Source organism: Equus caballus, chromosome 11, assembly GCF_041296265.1.
Source record: "Equus caballus isolate H_3958 breed thoroughbred chromosome 11, TB-T2T, whole genome shotgun sequence".
NCBI lineage: Eukaryota > Metazoa > Chordata > Mammalia > Perissodactyla > Equidae > Equus > Equus caballus.
In genome coordinates this window covers 6,428,117-6,445,370 of record NC_091694.1, presented here as the reverse complement: position 1 = coordinate 6,445,370, position 17,254 = coordinate 6,428,117, and the positions used below count along the sequence as shown (strand labels likewise).

The window sequence follows — 17,254 nt, the reverse complement described above, 5'->3', positions numbered from 1 at the left end:
ACATGGGGAGCGGGGCTCAGGCCATGAGCACAAATGACAGTGGCTGGGACTCACTGAAAGTTGTATATGCAGTTGGTGTGTGAGGGGCTGCAGGGACAGAGGAAGGGAGAGGGTTCTTGGTGGAGTCCCTGTGCCCCTGGTCAGTGGTGGGGACACCGAAGCAGGAACTGTGTCTGTGGGAGGGACAGAAAACGCAGACATGGAAATAAGTGGCCCTGGTGTCCTCACAGCCCAAGTGTACTGGCTACATGTCTGAGTGCTGGGGGGGCACCGAGACTGAACAGGCTTTGCTGGGTAGCTGAGCGGCGTGCGGTGGAGGGCAGGGCCCAGCGGCAGCACCAGACAGGGACATGAGGAATCCTTTCTGGCTGGATGAAGCCCTGCAAACTGTGGTCGGGCCATGGTCTGACTGGCCGCCCTGTGCCCCCAGGTGTTCACGCTGCCCAAGGTGAGTGCTAAGCTGAAGCTGAAGCTGACCGCCCTGGAGGGCTCGCGGGTGCGGCGGGTCAGCGTGGCCCACTTCGGCAGCTGTCGAGTGGAGGACTACGGGGAGCATCACCTGGCCGTCCTCACCAACCTGGGTGACGTCCAGGTGGTCTCAGTGCCCCTGCTCAAGCCCCAGGTGCGTTACAGCTGCATCCGCCGGGAGGACGTCAGTGGCATCGCCTCCTGCGTCTTCACCAAATATGGCCAAGGTGTGCAGGTGGCAGGCGTGTCCGGGACTTCTGCGAGCGGGGCTGGGTGTGGGGCTCCCACTGTGCTGCCAGGGGCTGCTGGGGAGGGTGGCCAGGGCTGTTGCAGCCAAGGCCAGACTCCTTAGGTGGAGAATTTCGAGGGAGACCCTGGCCCCTAACCCCCGAGGAGGGAAGCCCCGAGGGCAGCTGTGGGACTTGGGAGACCCGGGCTGGCCTCACCTACCAGGCTTCTCCTTCACCCCCCAGGCTTCTACCTGATCTCACCTTCGGAGTTTGAGCGCTTCTCTCTCTCCACCAAGTGGCTGGTTGAGCCCCGGTGTCTGGTGGACTCAGCAGAAACCAAGAACCACAGCTGCCCCCGCAATGGATCTGGCCCTGAGAAGGCCTTGGGCAGGGCCAGGTGGGTGAAAGGGCGAGTGACCTTTGCCCCTGCCCCTCCGCCCCCACCCCCACTCTTTTTGAGGCGCACACTGGGGCCTGGCCAGAGTCCCCTTCCCCTGTGAGCTCAGCCCACCCTCCCAGCCCTGGCTCTGCCCCCCTTCCTGTGCCCCTCCCTCTGTGCAAACTGCCGTCCAGGGCAGGGCTTGGTTTACCTCCAGTGGGCCCCCTGCCCAGGGCAGGCTAGGTCAGTTCACATACCTCTTGGGACCAGGGCTTTTCGACCTGGAATGGGGAGCCCAGTGGCCCCTGATCCTCACTATCTCTCTCCCTACAGGAACTCAGGGAGCCAGAGCGATGGAGAGGGTAAGACAGGCCTCTCTGGGGCCAGGGGCATGTGGGGGCACAGGCCTTGTGAGCACATCTGCACCACACCTGGGCCCAGACCTGGAGCTGGAAGGGAGGGAACGGGACCCCAGGTGAGCAGATGATGTTCAGGCTAGGAATAGAAACAGCATCTCTGGGGCTGGCCCCATGGCCGAGTGGTTAAGTTCGCGTGCCCCGCTTTGGCGGCCCAGGGTTTTACCAGTTCAGATCCTGGGTGTGGACATGGCACCGCTCATTAGGCCACACTGAGGCGGTATCCCACATGCCACAACTGGAAGGACCCACAACTAAAATATATAACTATGTACTGGGGCGATTTGGGGGGAAAAAAGCAGAGAAAAAAAAGAAACAGCATCCCTTCCAGTCCTTGGCTCTGGGCTCCAGCACCCCCACCCCAGGAAGGAGGGAGCTGGGGCAAGGAGTGCCCAAGGTTCGCCTGACCTGGTCTCTGCCCTCCAGAGAGAAGGCCCAGCCCCGTGATGGAGCACGCTCTGCTCAATGACGAGAGTGAGTCTGGGTTGGAGTTGGTGGGCTGGCACGAGGGATGTTCCGGGGGGAGGCTTACAAGGCCAGGGTGAAACTGAGGGCCATTTCCCTGAGGGAGGCAGACCTGTCCAGCACCCCATAAATAAAAGGGGGAGACAGGCTTGTGTCTGGCCCGGCCCCTGATGGCCTCACCAGACCTCTGTTCCCCACCCCTGCCCTGCAGGGGTCCTGAAGGAGATCCAGAGCACGCTGGAGGGAGACCGAGGGTGAGTTACTGTTCGAGCTTGCAGGGGTGGACCCCAAGGTGCCAGGAAAGCTCTGAGGATGAGGGTCATTGTCTGGTCACCCCAAGTCCCCGTGGTAGGTGACTGCCCTGTCTTTGCCCATGTAGGAGCTATGGTGATTGGCGTTCTCAGCGAGTGGCCGTGAGGTACAGCCTCAGCAATGGGGGAGGTAAGGGCTCTGGGCACTACTGCAGGGTTGGGGCGGATGGGAGGGTGTGCTCCTGGGGAGGGATAGGAGGAAAAGGCCCCGTCCCCACCCCTCAGGGCCCTGCTGACCTTTGGGTCCATCCCAGCCCTGACACAGGCCCTGGGTTGTCCTGAAAACGTCCATGTCTGGGCTCAGGGTGGGTGACTGAGACCCTTGCCCTGCCCAGCATGCTCCTGATCTGCTGTCTCTCTCTCTCTTTCTGCAGCGGAGTGAGCGGGACGCGCATCCAGGCTGCGCGATGAACACACTACTGAGGGCTCTTCCTCGGGGCACTGCCCCACCTGGAGAGACCCGTGCACTGGGCTGTACCAGGGGCTGGGGCGCCCCCGGGTTCACCCTGCTGCTGCTCCAGGCCTTGGGAGAGGAGCGACTCCAGGCCCTGGGGCTGCCCTCCCTGGGCCTCGTCTGTCTTGATCCTTTTGTCAATGTTGCACAGTTTTTATTCCCTCTCCCCTTTTTGTAGTGGGCTGGGTTTTAAATTATGAATTTTAACTGCCTCTGGGTGAAAAAGAGTTTTTAATAAACACCTTATTACCTCTTCACTGGACTAATCCAATGACTTTAATTTTTTAATTGTGCAGAAATTTTCCACGTAAGTGGAAATGATCATAAGGCGGTTTCCTCTGCTTGCCAGGGGATAGATCATAAAGGGTCCATCCCCTGGGCCAGGCTGGTGCTCAGGAGAATCCGTTTTTTAAGCCATTTCAATCAGAGCAGACTGTGCTTGGTTGTATCTGAACACTGTTTTGCCTTCTCTCTTTGGGAATAAATGGCAAGAGTTAACCACTTTGAGTCTGTCTGACTGCATCTCTGGGCCCGAGACAGGGAGGCCCCTGGCTGGCCTTTCCTGCTGTCAGGCGGGGAAACACCCACAGTATCTCAGACCTGGTGGCTTCTTCCAGACTTCAAGGAAGGACTGTGGGGTACTGCTGAGGTGGGGGGCACTGCCCGGAGGTAAAAGATCTTACCCCTAGATGAATGGGCCTGATCAGACAGCTCTTGAGGTCTCTATAAGGCAGAGGTTGATTCTGCTGCAGCCCAATCTATTCACCAGTCCTTGTTGAGCACCTACTGTATGCCAGGTGGTTGAGGGTCAGAGGAGGCCAAGACAATGTGGTCCCTGCCCTTGGGCTCACAGTCCTTCCAAGTGCAGGAAGTGTTAGGATGGAGAAATCCGGGGGCTAGTGAGAAATGCGCCTGGGGAGGTGATGTTCGTTAGGCTGTGACAGGAGAGATGACCAAGAGTTGGGTGGGCAGGAGGCGTGGTGGGCAGGGCAGGCTGTTCTGTACAGAGGACAGAGGGGACAACAGCTTTTGAGGAACCGGTCTGCTTGCCATGGGAAGGAGTGAAGAGCTGAAGGTGGTTGGCAGGAACTGTGCTGGAAATGAGGTCTCCGAGTGGCTGGGGCCAGACTGGGAGCCCCTGGAGCCTCTCGAGGGCAAGGACACTGCCATATGCACAGGAGCCCACCCTGGCCTTAGTAGGGAAAGGGCCTGCTGGAAGGACACCAACTAACTCACGGAGCAGAAGAGGAGCCAAGGCCCAGTCCCGGGATGGACGCACTGTGGGAGCATCTGACCACTCGCCCTCCACTGAGCATGGCCAGCTCAAGAGTCTCTGGATTTTGGAAGTTGGGCCACTTGAGCATCCCTTGCTTCTCCTTAGAGGGGGGTGCTTACTGAGACGGGAGCCCCAGGAACCACGAGGAATGGGGATGAACAGTTACGCAAGGGGAAGAGGAATGCCGTCCCTGGAAGAAGTGGAGGAGGTGCTGGAAGACAAAGCCCGGGGCGGGGGCGGGGATGGGGATGCTGCACACCCTGCAAGTTTACCATCTGGACTTCGTCCCGAGGCAGTGGAAGCATCTGAAGGGCTTTGAGCAGGACGTTCCATGATGAGATTCATTCCTCTAAGGACCACTGTACTTTAATCCCAGCAAGCTCCGCTCATGTGACCTCAGGCTCTGCATCTGTTCCTTCTGGGAAATGAGGCACTAACCGTATTCCCTCGTGATCTGTTGTGAGGTTCATAGGAGTCCACAAGGTTAAGGGGTTAATGATGGGGGTGACTCTCTGTCAAGGTCAGGGAGAACATGTTAGAGTCCCATGCACAGGATGTCTTTTATTTTTTGTCGTAAAAGAAATTAAGCTTTACTATTTATACCTTGAGCTGGCACTGGAGTCCTCAGACTCTGGGTCAGAGGATCATGCACCAAAACTGACAAGGAGGGAGTGGGACCCTCACACCTGGGAGAGCTGGACAGCCCCCCAACCCCAGCCTATGGAAACGCGTATGGTTTTTTGACGGCCAGTTTAGGAGGACCTACAGCTTGTTTTATCCAGTTAGCTAAATTAAGCCATACAAATGGACAAGTGACATGAAGTTTGCTGCCAAGAAACCAAGAATTGAAGGTAATGGCAATAATGCAAACACAAGAAAATCAGAAGAAAATGGCAGAGCCGGCACTTCCATGGCTCAGAGGAGCTCTGTGGCTGCAGCAGTGATCTGGCTAATCAGATTGAACAAAAAGTCAACAACCACACACACACAGACGCGCGCGCACATACCTAAAAGCATCAAAAAGACTCTTGGGAAATGGACTGACATCTGCGCTCGTTAAGGATGGGCTTTGCCTTGAGTGCACTGCGCTTCAAAGCGTTAGCTAATGTTGATGGTTCGAATAGTTCAGTTCTAAGAAAACATTCTCATATTGGGAGTGTGAGATCAACAGTTTTTACTAATAGGAGTGCACAGATGGAAGGGCGTGGCACTCTCTAGAAAGTGGCTTAACTTTCCGGAAGCTGGGCTGGCACGGAGAGAGGAGGTGGGGTCCTTGCAGCAGCAGCCCAGAAGAGGTGACGGTGGTGGGGAAATGGAGGTACTGAGAGGTGGAGCTGACAAAGATGGCTGCCAGGCGGAGAAAGGGAGCGAGTCAGGGAGGTCACTGCTGATTCCAAGGGCCTCGGAGAGGTGCTACAGGCAGCTGGACACGTGGTCTGGAGACTTAGATCTGAGGGTCTACGACATCCAGAGGCGGGAGATTGGTGTTCACTTAGACTTGGAAGTCTGGCAGATCCAGCTCGCCAACACCAGCTTTGCCTGTGACTGCCTGTGTGACCTTGGGTAGATGACCTCACCCCTGTGCCTTGGTTTACTTGTCTGTAAAATGTCGCATAATAATAGGGCCTGCCTCAGAGGGTTGTAAGGATTTATTGAGAGTGTAAAGTCACACAGCACCTGGCTCCTGGCAACCAAGCGAAGGAGGCGAAAGTTACTGTGGATGGTGAGTGAGGCCAGGAGGAGGAGATGGCTCGGGAAGGGGGAGTGTGGAGTGGAGTCAGAAGAGGGCTCACCACGGACCCTAGGAGAAGTTCACAGTATTTGTGAGCAAAGCAGGTGAAGGGATGAGGGAAAAAGAGGAGGCAGAGGGGAGAACCAGGGTTGGATGGGGGGCCCTCTCTCCTAGTGTCAGGTTTGTCCCAGGAGTTCCCAAGAGCTTGTTGGAGGTCACACAGCCAGGAGGTGGGAGGGGGAACCAAAGCCAGTTCCAAAGCCAGTTCCCAGGAGAAGCACCATGCAGCAGAATAGCTGGTACTAAGGGTCATGGGACCTGGGTTTGGTCCCCAGTTCCTCACTTACTGGAAGTGTGTCCTTAAGCCACTTACCCTCTCTGAGCCACTTCCCCATCTATGAAATGGGATCATATCCCCTTCCTAGGGTTTGGGGGGGGTATAACGAAATGACACTTGGGAAGGGAACTGAGGCTCAGGGGTCAGAAGCTTGCCATACCCACCCAGCTGAGGGAGATACAAGAGCGGGCCTGAATCAACAGAAAGGAGAAGAGAGCACCAGAGAAGGCAGAAGACTGGCGAGGGTCACAGAGCTCACAGGACACGTCGTGATGGGTCAGAGAAACCCAAGTTCTGTTTGTAGCTGATGGCAGCTCCTCACATGGGTTCTCCAGCAGGCCTTGGGAACCAGATTGCCTGGTTGGCCTCCCGGCCCTGACACTCTCTGCTACGCTCAGCTATGTGCCTCAGTTGTATCATCCATAAAATGAGAATCCTAATAGCACCCACCTCCTATCCTCCTCTGTTTTGTTAAGGAAGATTGGCCCTGAGCTAACATCCATGCCCATCTTCCTCTACTTTATATGTGGGCTGCCTGCCACAGCATGGCTCGACAAGCAGTGCTAGGTATGCACCCGGGATCCAAACCAGTGAACCCCAGGCCGCCGAAGCAGAACACGCGAACTTAACCACTATGCCATCAGGCTGGCCTCAGCACCAACCTCCTAGAGTGCTTTCAAGGATTAAATGAATTCATAGTAAAGTGTTTAGAACAATGCCTGGCATATAATAAGCCCTGAAAGGTTTGCTATTTATTGTTATTAGTTATTATTAGTCCAGGGCAAAAGAGTGAGTTCTTTCTCTCTCTTTTTTTTTTTTTTTTTGAGAAAGATTAGCCCTGAGCTAGCTACTGCCAATCCTCCTCTTTTTGCTGAGGAAGATTGGCCCTGAGCTAACATCCATGCCCATCTTCCTCTACGTTATACGTGGGATGCCTACCACAGCATGGCTTTTGCCAAGAGGTGCCATGTCCTCACCCGGGATGCAAACTGGCAAACCCCAGGCCGCCGAGAAGCGGAACTTGTGAACTTAACCACTGCGCCACCAGGCCGGCCCCTCTGTGTTACCTTTTTAAATATAAAATGCATACAGGATAGCACAAGTCACAGGAGTACAACCCCACAAATCTCCACACACCGAACAAACAGCATCACCCACACCCTGGAGCCTCACTTGTGACCCTCCAATCACCCCCACCCCCACCCCAGGCACCACTCTCCAGGTCAGTTTACTTCTTTTTGTACTTTATATAAATAGAATTGTACAGTGATCCTATAACTCTTCCATGCCTGGCTTCTTTCACTCACCACTGTTTGTGAGATGACCCCTGTACGTTGCTGGCAGTTGTAGATGGTTCTCAATGTTGTGTAATAACCCACTGTATGAAAACGTTGCTCCACGTTCTGACTTATGCAGGGGAAATGAGCCCTCATCACCCTTTGCCTCCCTAAGTATTGGTGCTGGGGAAGCACAGAAGACAGACTTTCACAGTAAAAGTTATCCGTTTCGTGAGTTACATGGTAACTGATGTTACCTGGGAGCCTGCGTCCTTTTGGGACAGCTGCTTCCTTCTCTAGAAGGCTGCCTCCTTGAGAATGCAGACCGCAAAGGTAAGTCACTTTCAACTCATCACTCAAACCAGGCCTCTGGGCTGCGAGTGCCCTCCTGGGTCACCTGAGTGCATGCGGCAGCTCCACCCAGGTGTGAGGCTGGCTCCAGAAGATGTGCAGAGAGGTGGGTGTAAGGCAGGTGTGGGCCAACTGGAAAGCGTTCCAAGGAAAATGCCACAATCTGGAATGTTACCCCCCGCCGTTCTGGTTCTGGGTGGGGCTGCTGAGGAGAGGCCAGACTGATGGGGTCAGCAGGGGCACAGGAGTGCTGGTGGGACAGGACACAGGCCCTGGCTGGATATCATTTGGCTCCATCTTGGGTGCCGCAGAGCCTGCCTGCAGCAGCTGCCTTTCCCTGGGACCCTTCAAATGGGCTCATGAATCCTGCCTGCATTTCACTATAGTATAACCATCAAGAAACAGATCCACACCCAACAGAAAGGGGGGAAAAGAATGAGAAAATAGAGATCTCAGAAAACAAATGGCTATGGGGGGGGGGGGGGAGTTGCTTATTTTTACAGAGAAATGAACTTAAACAGCATGGAGATTTTATTTGTCATGTGTCAGAGCGGCAAAAATATTCAGTAACACCATCCTTTAGTGCTACGTGGAAATGGGTGGTGGGAGTGTAAATTGGTACAACCTTCATGGAGGAAAATTTGGAAATCTTCGGATTACAAATGTACATACCCTATGGTCCAGCAATTCTACTTCTAGGAAATGATTCTACTTGGACACGGGTGAAATGACAGTCCAGTGTTGTTTGTGACTGGAACAAAAGATGGAGTGAAGGCAGCATCTGCTTCAGATATAAAAAATGTGTCAATAAAGAATTGGTTAAACAATGGCACATTCATTTGCTGGAATACTATGCAGTTGTGAAAAAAAGAAAGAAAATTAAGATCTTTATGTTCTAGGATGAAATCTCCAAGTGAATCTGTTAAGTTCAAAACACAAAGTGAAAAACCATGAACCAGATAAGCTTCCATCTGGGCTCAAAGGGGAAAATCAAATATTTGCTGCTTTTCTCTGCATGGATTGTTCTGGAAGGAAATACAAGAAATGGGTAAGCTCAGGGAAAACTGAGTGGCTGAAGAACAGGAATGGGAGACTTTTATCTTGTGGATTTTGAACTCTGTGAATGTATTATCTGCTCAAAAATCAAATATTTAAACAACACACACATGGAGCAATCAGGGATTTATGGGGTCTGGTTATTTTCCACGACTCAAAGAGGGTCCAGGGCATTTGTCTCACATCAGTTCAAGGTGAACACGTAGGTTTTATGCAGTTTTCTTTAAATTATATTTCACAACCTAAAAGATCAACAACAAGGACTAACAAAGCTCACGGAGAGCTTGCTGTGGACCCGGGTCAGCCGGGTGCCAGCCTCCTGGGGCAATCCAGGGGCTAAGTGAGGAGGGAGGGTGCCCCCTAGAGCCCCCAGGAGGAGAACAGCCCAGACAGGTTCTCTCAGCGCCCCCTCACCCACTGCTGGGCAAGCAGTGCGGCGGGAGCAGAGCGTGGCCCCGTTTGGCGCGGTGCCAGGGCGGCCCGGCTGGCAGCGACTCCCGAGCGGCACGGTTGCCCTGTCCACGGCCTTTGTCCGCAGCTGCAGCGTCTCCTCTTTCCTGGGCGGCCTCCGCTCCATTGTTGGCCGAGGGGATCAGGAACCGGGGCCGCCTGCATTATTGATGCCCGCGCAGAAGGCGGGAGACGCTGGTGGTAGATTGAGCCCGAAGCCCCCGCCAGGGCAGAAGCAGTGAGGTGCGCAGCCCAGGGCTGTGGGCGCCCGCGGGCAGCCAGATCCTGGGGGAGGAAAGAACGGAGGGGTCGGGAAGCCCCTCTTCAGTGGGCCCGCTATGGGCAGGAGCAAGGGCAAGGCCCCCCAGCGCCCGGAGGCACCCGGGAGGCCGGCCTCGGGGGAGCAGGAGTCCGGGTCGGCCAGCGCGGACTGCGCGCCCAGCCAGGAGCGCCGACAGGGCCGCGGCAAGGCCCGCGGCGCGAGACGGGTCCTGGAGCCCGCCACCGCGGGAGGCCAGGGGACCCCCGATCGCAGGAAGCCCACCGCAGAGGGGAACGGCGGCTGCACACGGCCAGGGACTGGGCCGCCCATGGAGGGTCAGGAGAGAGGAGGCAGCGCGCGGCGTCGGGGACGCGGGCCTAAGGACAGCCGCGAGCCCGGGGACAGCCGTGCGGGGCGGGGGGCGGAGGGGAGTCTTCCCCGAGGAGAGCAGACGGGCGAGCGCGGCCGCTGCAGGAGGAGAGGAAAAGCGCGGGGACCCTCGGCTCGCCGGGGCGGCGGAGAGACCCGAAGCCTCGGTGGGGACACGTCGGGCGGAGACGGGGGCAGCTCCTGCCCGGACAGCGAAGCCCCCGAGGCCCGGGAAAGCGGCAGTCAGAGCGGCGGGGCCCGGGAGCTGCGGCCCAAGTCGGAGCAAACGGACACGGGCTCCGGAGGCACCCAAACCGGGCCGGAGTCAGCGCTGGAGCTGGGCGAGCGCCTGAGCAGCGACGGCCCGAGAGGCAACGGCAGGGGTAGCGACGAGCCCCCCGCCGAGCCCCGGAGCCAGGAAGGGTCGTCGGGGCCGGGGCCCCAGGGAGCAACCGAGGATTCCGGGACAGACACGGACTCGACTCTGGAGGGGGCCGGCCCTGGACGGGAGCCACGGGCAGCCCCAGGAACGGCGAGCCGGGCCACGGAGGCTGAGCCGGACCGAAAAGCCGCGGCCTCCAGCCCCCGCGAGGGCAGCCGCGCGCGCGCCCCCTGGAGCTGGCGGGCTTCTCGGGACTCCAGGTCGGCCCGGGACGCGAGAGACAACAGGACGCAGGCGGAGACTGAGCCGCGGGGCGCCGGGCCCGGGAGAACCGAGGTCTCGACTGCCCGGGCTCGGTGCCGCCAGGTCGGAAAGGTGGTGGGGAAGGTGCAAGTGGCGGCGGGGGAGAGCGAAGCGGGGGCTTCAGGGAGAGACCGGCCGGGGGACTCAGCGCCGCTGGTGGCCCTCGTGGCGCTCCGCAGCCTCCGCGCGAGGTCCCCGCCAGGCCCCGCTCCCCAGGCCGCAGGTCCCCGTCGCGCCGACCTCAAGTGGCGGTTCCTGCGCGTGGCCCGGGCCCTGGGCCTCCTGCGGTGGCTGCAGCGGAGGCTCCGGCGGGTGGCAGGCGAGGGGCGGGGAGCCGGGCAGGGGGCGGGCGAGGGGCGGGGGGCGGGGCCGGCGGAGGGCGAGGGGCGGGGCCGCGGGCCGGGGCTGCGGCGCCGTCTAGCGCTGCGCCTGGCGGGCGTAGCTGGGCTAGGGCGACCGCCGAGGGCTCCCCCTGGCGACGGCCCGAGCTCCCCTCAGGTTGCGGAGACCCCAGGCCCCGACGAGCCTTCTGAGGACCAGGACCCGACTCCCGATCCCAAGTTCGCGGTTGTGTTCCCCAGAATTCACAGGGCGGGGAGGGCATCGAGCAGCCAGATTTCGGAGGAAGCGTCCGCGGACGCCCCCTCCGGGGAGGGGCGCGTTTGGGCCTGTGCAGAGGCTTCATGGGACAGTGAGGGACGCAGGGCCAGTGGAGAAGAGGCGGACGGACTCCGCCGCGGCTCTCTTCTCGGCGTGACTCCCCCCGCTGAGTCCCCACTCGACGACAGCGGCTCCAGCAGCGAAGCGGAGCCCGAGACCTTGGAAGCCGAGGCTCCGGTGCACTGGGCGCAGGGCTCCGAACCCCGCGAGGACCCTGGTCCTGGCACCGCCGCACTGCTGCCCCGACTCGCCTTGGAGACCCGCCTGCGGCGGGAGAGGGGCCCGGACGCCGGCGGGTCCCCGAGGGAGCGGTGGGAGCCCGAGGATGAGGCCGAGGAGGCGCTGGAGAGGGACCTGGAGCTGAGCCTCGGGCCGGGCCTGGAGGCGCCGCCCTCCCCGGGTGCCGAGGGCAGGAGCCTCGGGGCCGGCCTGGAAGACACCGAGGACCTGGCCCGACTGCGGTGAGCAGTCCCAAATCCGCCGTGCCTGGGCACACAGTTCCTCATAGCCCACTTGACCCCCGTTTTTATTAATTGTGTCCTTAGAAGGGATTTTGCCTCACAAAACGTCGTCTGGCTGGGAGGGACAGCTGAGGGGTGAAAGTCAGTGCGCCCGCCTGGGACTTCCTTCCCTAACTGGCACAAAGCTTCCCTCAGGGTCAGCGGCCCGGTCCTGCTTGTGGCCCCCATGGAGGGGATAAGTTATGTAGCAGCTGGGCCGCCGTGAGCAGCAGCTCAGAGAGGGTGCACGACTTGCCCAAAGTGTCTCTGCAGCCAGTGGAATCGCTAACCCAGGATCTCCTTCTGCCCCAACTCCCTGCTCCTCCCCCCTGCTGTCCCCACAGACCGATGTGTGACAGCTCCGTGCTGCTGTGCCTCAAGAAGAGGTTTCACCTGGGCCGAATCTATGTACGGGGGCGCCAGGGAGGGGATAGCGGGCTGGGATGCCCTTTCCCCTGGGGACAGAGGGCCCTCTGGCACCCCTGGAGCTTCTCTTGCGTCTCCTCCCTGGGCTGGGTGCTGCGCCCTCTCTGGGGAGCTGCAGTGGGGCCAGGGGCAGGGCCTGCTCCCTCCATGTTCTGATGAGAGTTTGTGCTTTCTTCCTCAGACCTTTGGGGGACCCCTCCTCCTTGCTCTGAACCCCCACAGGCCCCTGCCTCTCTTCTCTCCTGAGGTCCTGGCCAGCTACCGCCCCAGGAAGGCCCCCAACACCACCCCGTACGTGCCTTGCCCCACCAACCCTCTGCTTACCTCCCTGGGCGGCTAAGCCCAGCGTGTCCCATTGATTGAGGTCCTGGGGACTGCGGGCGTATCCTGCCTACATCTAGGAGGGCCCCAGATGCCCATCTCTGGCAACCTTCTCATCTGCCCCCTCCTCCTTCTCCAGACACATCTTTGCCATCGTGGCGTCAGCCTATGGCCTGTCTCAGAGCACTGGCCAGGGCACGTGCATTCTTCTCAGGTGAGTGGCTGATCCCACACGCCTCACTGAGGGCAGGGAGTGGGAGGACCTGAGGTCTGCATTTGAAATTGCCCGTCTGGTACATTGCTGGGTGGCAGCTCTGGACTTTGTAAGGGCTGTGTTCCTGGCTGAAGTCACCGTGTGTACTCCTTGACGTGGCATCTCAGGGACTTTTTTCTGTTTGGTCTCCACGCCCTGGATCTATCTTTCTGCATTTTTAGGCGTCTCCTTTAGGGTTGGTATGACTTCCAGGCGGGCACATTCCCACTTCCCGGGCTCAATGGGGTCATCCTATGTGCCCCTTCCTGGTGACCCTGCCAGCACCTCCCTTCTTCAGTGGGCAAAGCGGCTCAGGGAAGACAGAGGCTTCCAAAAAGATTGTGCAGTTCCTAAGCAGCCTGGAGCAGGAGCAGATGAGAGACAGGGGATGTCAGGTGAGGGGCAGCTGGCCATTTCTCAAGGATCCAAGAGGGACCATCCTTCTCTGGGCCAGGAGGGTGGTCTTCAGGCCTCTGGCTTCTCCTTGGGGGCAGCCCCAGGCATTGACTACTGCGGAGGCAGGTGGGGTGGGGCTGACTCTTCCGTGGACCAGCATAGTCCCCAGGCACAGTGTCCTCAGCTGGGACGTCTGATCAGTGGGTACCACTCCTGCTCCCAGGGCTACTTGAATGCCCGTCTCCCATACAGCTGGATGGCGTGCTGCCCCTGCTCAGCAGCTTTGGCCATGCCAAGACAGTCCTCAATGCCAACGCCAGCCGCTTCGGCCAGGTCTTATGCCTCTGCCTGCAGCAGTGAGTGATGGGGTCCGGGTGGGCATAGGGGGCACTCATGATCAGTTCCCCTTACTGAGAACCCGAGGCTGCTGCCCTTGGGCCTAGCTCATGGTGGGTCCCATTCTGAGCAGGCCCCTGGGTTGCATGCACCCTGGGCACCCCCACCCAGACTCCTGTGCCCACAGAGGGGTCGTCGTGGGAGCTTCTGTGTCACATTATCTGCTTGAGACCTCAAGGGTGGTGTTTCAGGTAAGACCCACCCTCCTGCCCACCCCTCTTCCAGCTCCCAGAGTAGGAAAGAGGGAGGGGCCCCTGTAGGGGGCTGTGGCCCTTAAGCTCGCAGGTCTGCCCTGCTCCCCTGGGGCACAGGACCAGGCACTGCTCCCCCTGAGCCAGCCCTTCTCCCCCAAGGCCCAGGCTGAGCGGAGCTTCCATGTTTTTTACGAGCTGCTGGCAGGGCTGGACCCCATGGAACGGGAGCAGCTCTCCCTACAGGGACCAGAGACCTACTACTACATCAACCAGGTGAGGGCACGGCCCACTTGGTGCTGGGCAACAGGGCCTGCCCAGGGAAGGGTCTCGGCGCCGGGGTCTGACAAAGAGCCAGAGTAGAGGGGGGCTGTGGGTGGCCAAGCCCTGCCTCTCACCCCTGCTGGGCTCTGCAGGGCCAGGCCTGCAGGCTCCAGGGCAAGGAAGATGCCCAGGACTTCACAGGACTGGTGAAGGCCCTGCAGGTGCTAGGCTTGCGCCCTGAGGAGTTGACCACAGTCTGGGCCGTGCTGGCCTCCATCCTGCAGCTAGGCAACATCTGCTTCTCCTCTTCAGAGGTGGGCTCCCCGTGCACACTGGATCCGTGGTGGCTTGTTTGCATAATCAGGGCAGCGATAGTGATGCCAAACACTTGTATGTGGGAGGCTGCCAAGCCCTGGGCTTCCCTCAGGGCCTCCCAGCCGCCCTGGAGAGCAGGCAGACCCCCATCGTGTAGGTGAGGGCTGAGACCCGGATCTTCCGTGTCTGTGCCAATGCCGGTGCACTAAGCTGCCACACCTGGCACACCTGGCGCTAACTGAGCAGCTGTTATGCACCTGGCTCTGTGTAAATTACTTCATATCTGTTTTCTGATTCAGTTCTCACAACACTGTAATACAAGGGGTGTTATTTTTCCTTTAACAATAAGACAGTGGAGGCTCAGAGCGGGGAAGAAACTTGTCAGGGCCTGCCCACGAGTGACGCGGGCAAGTCGGGACTCACACTCCAGGCCCTCAGACTCCAGAGCCCACTCTTCCCTGCTCAGATCTATCTTCCTTTGGGTAACAGGGCAGCTTGCCAGGCAAAGCGCGGCCCTGCCCCTGGCCTGGGGGCTGTAGCCGTTCCACAGGCAGAGCTCTCCCTGCTCCTTCCCTTCTCTGTCCAGCGAGAGTCCCAGGAGGTGGCTGCTGTGTCCAGCTGGGCCGAGATCCACACAGCTGCCCGGCTGCTCCGGGTGCCACCCGAGCGCCTGGAGGGGGCTGTCACCAGGAGGGTCATGGTGAGCCTGAGGGCCCTGGGGAGGCGGGGCCCAACCCCGACCCTGACTACCTGCAGCCTTGGTGAGCACCCACCTGACTTACCACATGCATCTCCTCCGCCCTCCAGGAGACGGCCTATGGCCAGGTCTGGAGATCCCTGCCAGTGGAAAGTGCCATTGATGCCAGGTGGCCCTGGGGACAGGAGAGAGCTTAGCTGGGCCTGGCACTCTGCTGCGTGTGGCTCACTCACCATGCCCGCAGGGACGCCCTGGCCAAGGCACTGTATTCGCGGCTCTTCACCTGGCTTCTGAGGAGGACCAATGCAAGACTGGCACCGCCCGGGAAGGGAGGCAGCACGGACACCGTCACTGTCGTGGACGTCTATGGCTTTGAGGTCACCCCTTGGCTGGGGGGCCCAGGACGGGGTGCTCACCTCATCCTGATTATTTCTGGGGAGCCCCACAGCTCAAGATCTCCTGTAGGGGGCGCTCGTGAGCTGTGTGCCCCCCTGGCCATGCTCTGTGTGCGGGGCTGAGCTGGCTCCGGGGGGCTGGGCTGCAGAGGTCGAGAGGAAAGGGAGCAGCCCCTGTCTTTGGGGACTTTGGAGTCTGGCGGAGGAGTCAGGCTGGCCGAAAACCTCGGCGCTCTCCCTCCCATTCACCTCCAGCTGCGGGGAATTGAGAGGGGGTGTGTCCACCACAGGCCATGTTTGTTTCCAAGCAGCGCCTCTACTTCCTTCTCTGGTACCCGGCTGGACAGCCTGAGGCCATGCGCCTTCCTGGCTTCTCTTTGAGAAGGGCTGGAGCTCGCCGGAGCCTGGCACCAGCTGGTGCTTTCCTCCTGCAGAGAGGCGTTGCTTAACACTACAGATGAGAGCAAGGGCTCTGGATGCTCTCAAGCTCTGGGGTGTGAGTCCTGTCACTCACTAGCTGTGTGACCTAGAGCAAGTTAATTCACCTCTCTGAGGCCCAGTTCCCAACTATAAACCAGGGGTCATAACAGGACCTACTTCATGGGCAGTGAAGCTTAAAAGAGATGGTCCTTGAGAGAGCCAGGCGTTCTGTAGGTGCAGCCATTCTGCTCTCTGTCCAGTCCTGACATCACCTCTGGAGAGTTCTGTCCTGCCTGGCCTTCCAGAGAAGCTCAGGAGCCTCCAAGGCAGTGGGAGCCAGAAGCCCTGGGTGGGGGCAGCCACAGCCTTGCCTCCTGGGCACCAAGAGGAGGGGGCAGGGGGGACTCCCCCAGATGGGCCTGAGTTTTCATAAGTTCTCCACCCCTTTCCAGAAGATCCCACTACCTCAGGGCAGGGTGGAGGGGCCTAGAGCAAGAGGAGGTGGCCCCCACCCTCAATCCCTGGATGGGGACTGTTCACTGTCCCCTGCTTTCTCTTGGTCTCCAGTGTGTCCTTAGTGACCGTCCCTTCTCTGAGGAGGCGACCACGGCAAGTGTGTGTGTGTGCGCATGCACACGCATGCACGTGTGCTCTTGTGTGTGTGTTTTAGAGCATGCCAAAACTCTCTGTACAAAACTACATGAAATGGGGACTCTGCTGGAATTGCTGGTAAAGTACGGGACGGGGGGCGCACAGAGGAAGGAGCCTGTAATTCCTATAGGAGGAATACTGAAGGCTTCTTAGAGGCGGCAGCCTGGAGCCCTGCTTATGAGGATGTGGGATTCTGATAGCCAGCAAGCTAGGTCTTAGGAAAAGTGACCTTCTAGAGCACAGGGTGACTGTGACCAGAGGCCTGGAGGCTCACAGTCATGTGAGGCAGACGGCAGGGGTGTGGGGTGCCAGAGGGAGGCCTGACTGTGGCCGGGGCAGGGCTGAGGCCGTCCGCATGCTGGGCCAGGACCTGTGGACTTGACCCTGTGGGCTGCAGCATCAGCCTTGGGGCACCAGTTCTCCCTGAGTGCTGGGGAGAATGTGGGCAGGCCTGCAGAGGGGCACGAAGGGAACCAGGCCTGTGTGCCGGCCCCCCACACCTGCCCTGTGCCCCCGCCTCGTGTGGATGCCCACCTCACTGCCTGCGTGCCCCCAGGCGCTGCGGGTGAACGGCCTAGAGCAACTGTGCAACAATCTCGCCAGCGAGCGCCTACAGCTCTTCTCCAGCCAGATGCTGCTGGCCCAGGAGGAGGTATGAGGAGCTGGGTGTGGAGGCGGCAGGGGGACACCCAGTTATTTCCCAGAACAGAGGCCATCCCTGGGAAGGAAAGGGCACTGCCCTGAGAGCTCTGCCCCAGTGCCCCTTGCGATGGGCCATCTCAGTCCTTCTGAGCCTCAGTTTACTCATCTATAAAAGGGAGGGGCATCCCTGCTCTGGCTCAGATGAAGTC

General features: G+C 59.3%; 2 protein-coding genes and 1 long non-coding RNA gene across 18 annotated transcripts in view; 2 read left to right on the top strand and 1 right to left on the bottom strand.

Annotated features, from left to right (window-relative positions):
• Positions 1-3,221, top strand: part of LLGL2 (LLGL scribble cell polarity complex component 2) — a 36,611-nt gene extending 33,390 nt beyond the window's left edge. For 4 of the 6 annotated variants that reach the window (XM_070225990.1, XM_023652020.2, XM_070225991.1 and 1 more), the window contains 7 exons: positions 431-695; positions 942-1,095; positions 1,411-1,439; positions 1,920-1,967; positions 2,170-2,212; positions 2,338-2,399; positions 2,644-3,221. In XM_070225990.1, coding sequence (XP_070082091.1) covers positions 431-695; positions 942-1,095; positions 1,411-1,439; positions 1,920-1,967; positions 2,170-2,212; positions 2,338-2,399; positions 2,644-2,651 — 609 coding nt within the window. In that variant the 3' untranslated portion in view covers positions 2,652-3,221. The remainder of the gene's footprint in view (positions 1-430; positions 696-941; positions 1,096-1,410; positions 1,440-1,919; positions 1,968-2,169; positions 2,213-2,337; positions 2,400-2,643) is intronic. The other 2 variants (XR_011422819.1, XR_011422820.1) reach the window with 1 other exon arrangement.
• Positions 3,222-8,863: 5,642 nt separating this feature from the next.
• On the bottom strand, positions 8,864-10,858 carry LOC111775588 (uncharacterized). The gene is made up of 2 exons (XR_002811338.2): positions 10,759-10,858; positions 8,864-9,487 (listed from the first exon to the last, which is right to left on the bottom strand). It is a non-coding gene; the product is annotated as an uncharacterized lncRNA (long non-coding RNA).
• The window catches only part of MYO15B (myosin XVB), a 33,986-nt gene continuing 26,214 nt past the window's right edge, over positions 9,483-17,254 (top strand). For 7 of the 11 annotated variants that reach the window (XM_070225977.1, XM_070225974.1, XM_070225976.1 and 4 more), the window contains exons 1-13: positions 9,483-11,639; positions 12,023-12,086; positions 12,286-12,395; positions 12,565-12,639; positions 12,977-13,073; positions 13,327-13,430; positions 13,544-13,661; positions 13,824-13,937; positions 14,078-14,239; positions 14,827-14,940; positions 15,048-15,106; positions 15,182-15,314; positions 16,960-17,055. In XM_070225977.1, coding sequence (XP_070082078.1) covers positions 9,541-11,639; positions 12,023-12,086; positions 12,286-12,395; positions 12,565-12,639; positions 12,977-13,073; positions 13,327-13,430; positions 13,544-13,661; positions 13,824-13,937; positions 14,078-14,239; positions 14,827-14,940; positions 15,048-15,106; positions 15,182-15,314; positions 16,960-17,055 — 3,345 coding nt within the window. In that variant the 5' untranslated portion in view covers positions 9,483-9,540. Of the gene's footprint in view, positions 11,640-12,022; positions 12,087-12,285; positions 12,396-12,564; positions 12,640-12,976; positions 13,074-13,297; positions 13,431-13,543; positions 13,662-13,823; positions 13,938-14,077; positions 14,240-14,826; positions 14,941-15,047; positions 15,107-15,181; positions 15,315-16,959; positions 17,056-17,254 lie in introns of all 11 variants that reach the window. The other 4 variants (XM_070225978.1, XM_023652011.2, XM_070225975.1 and 1 more) reach the window with 3 other exon arrangements.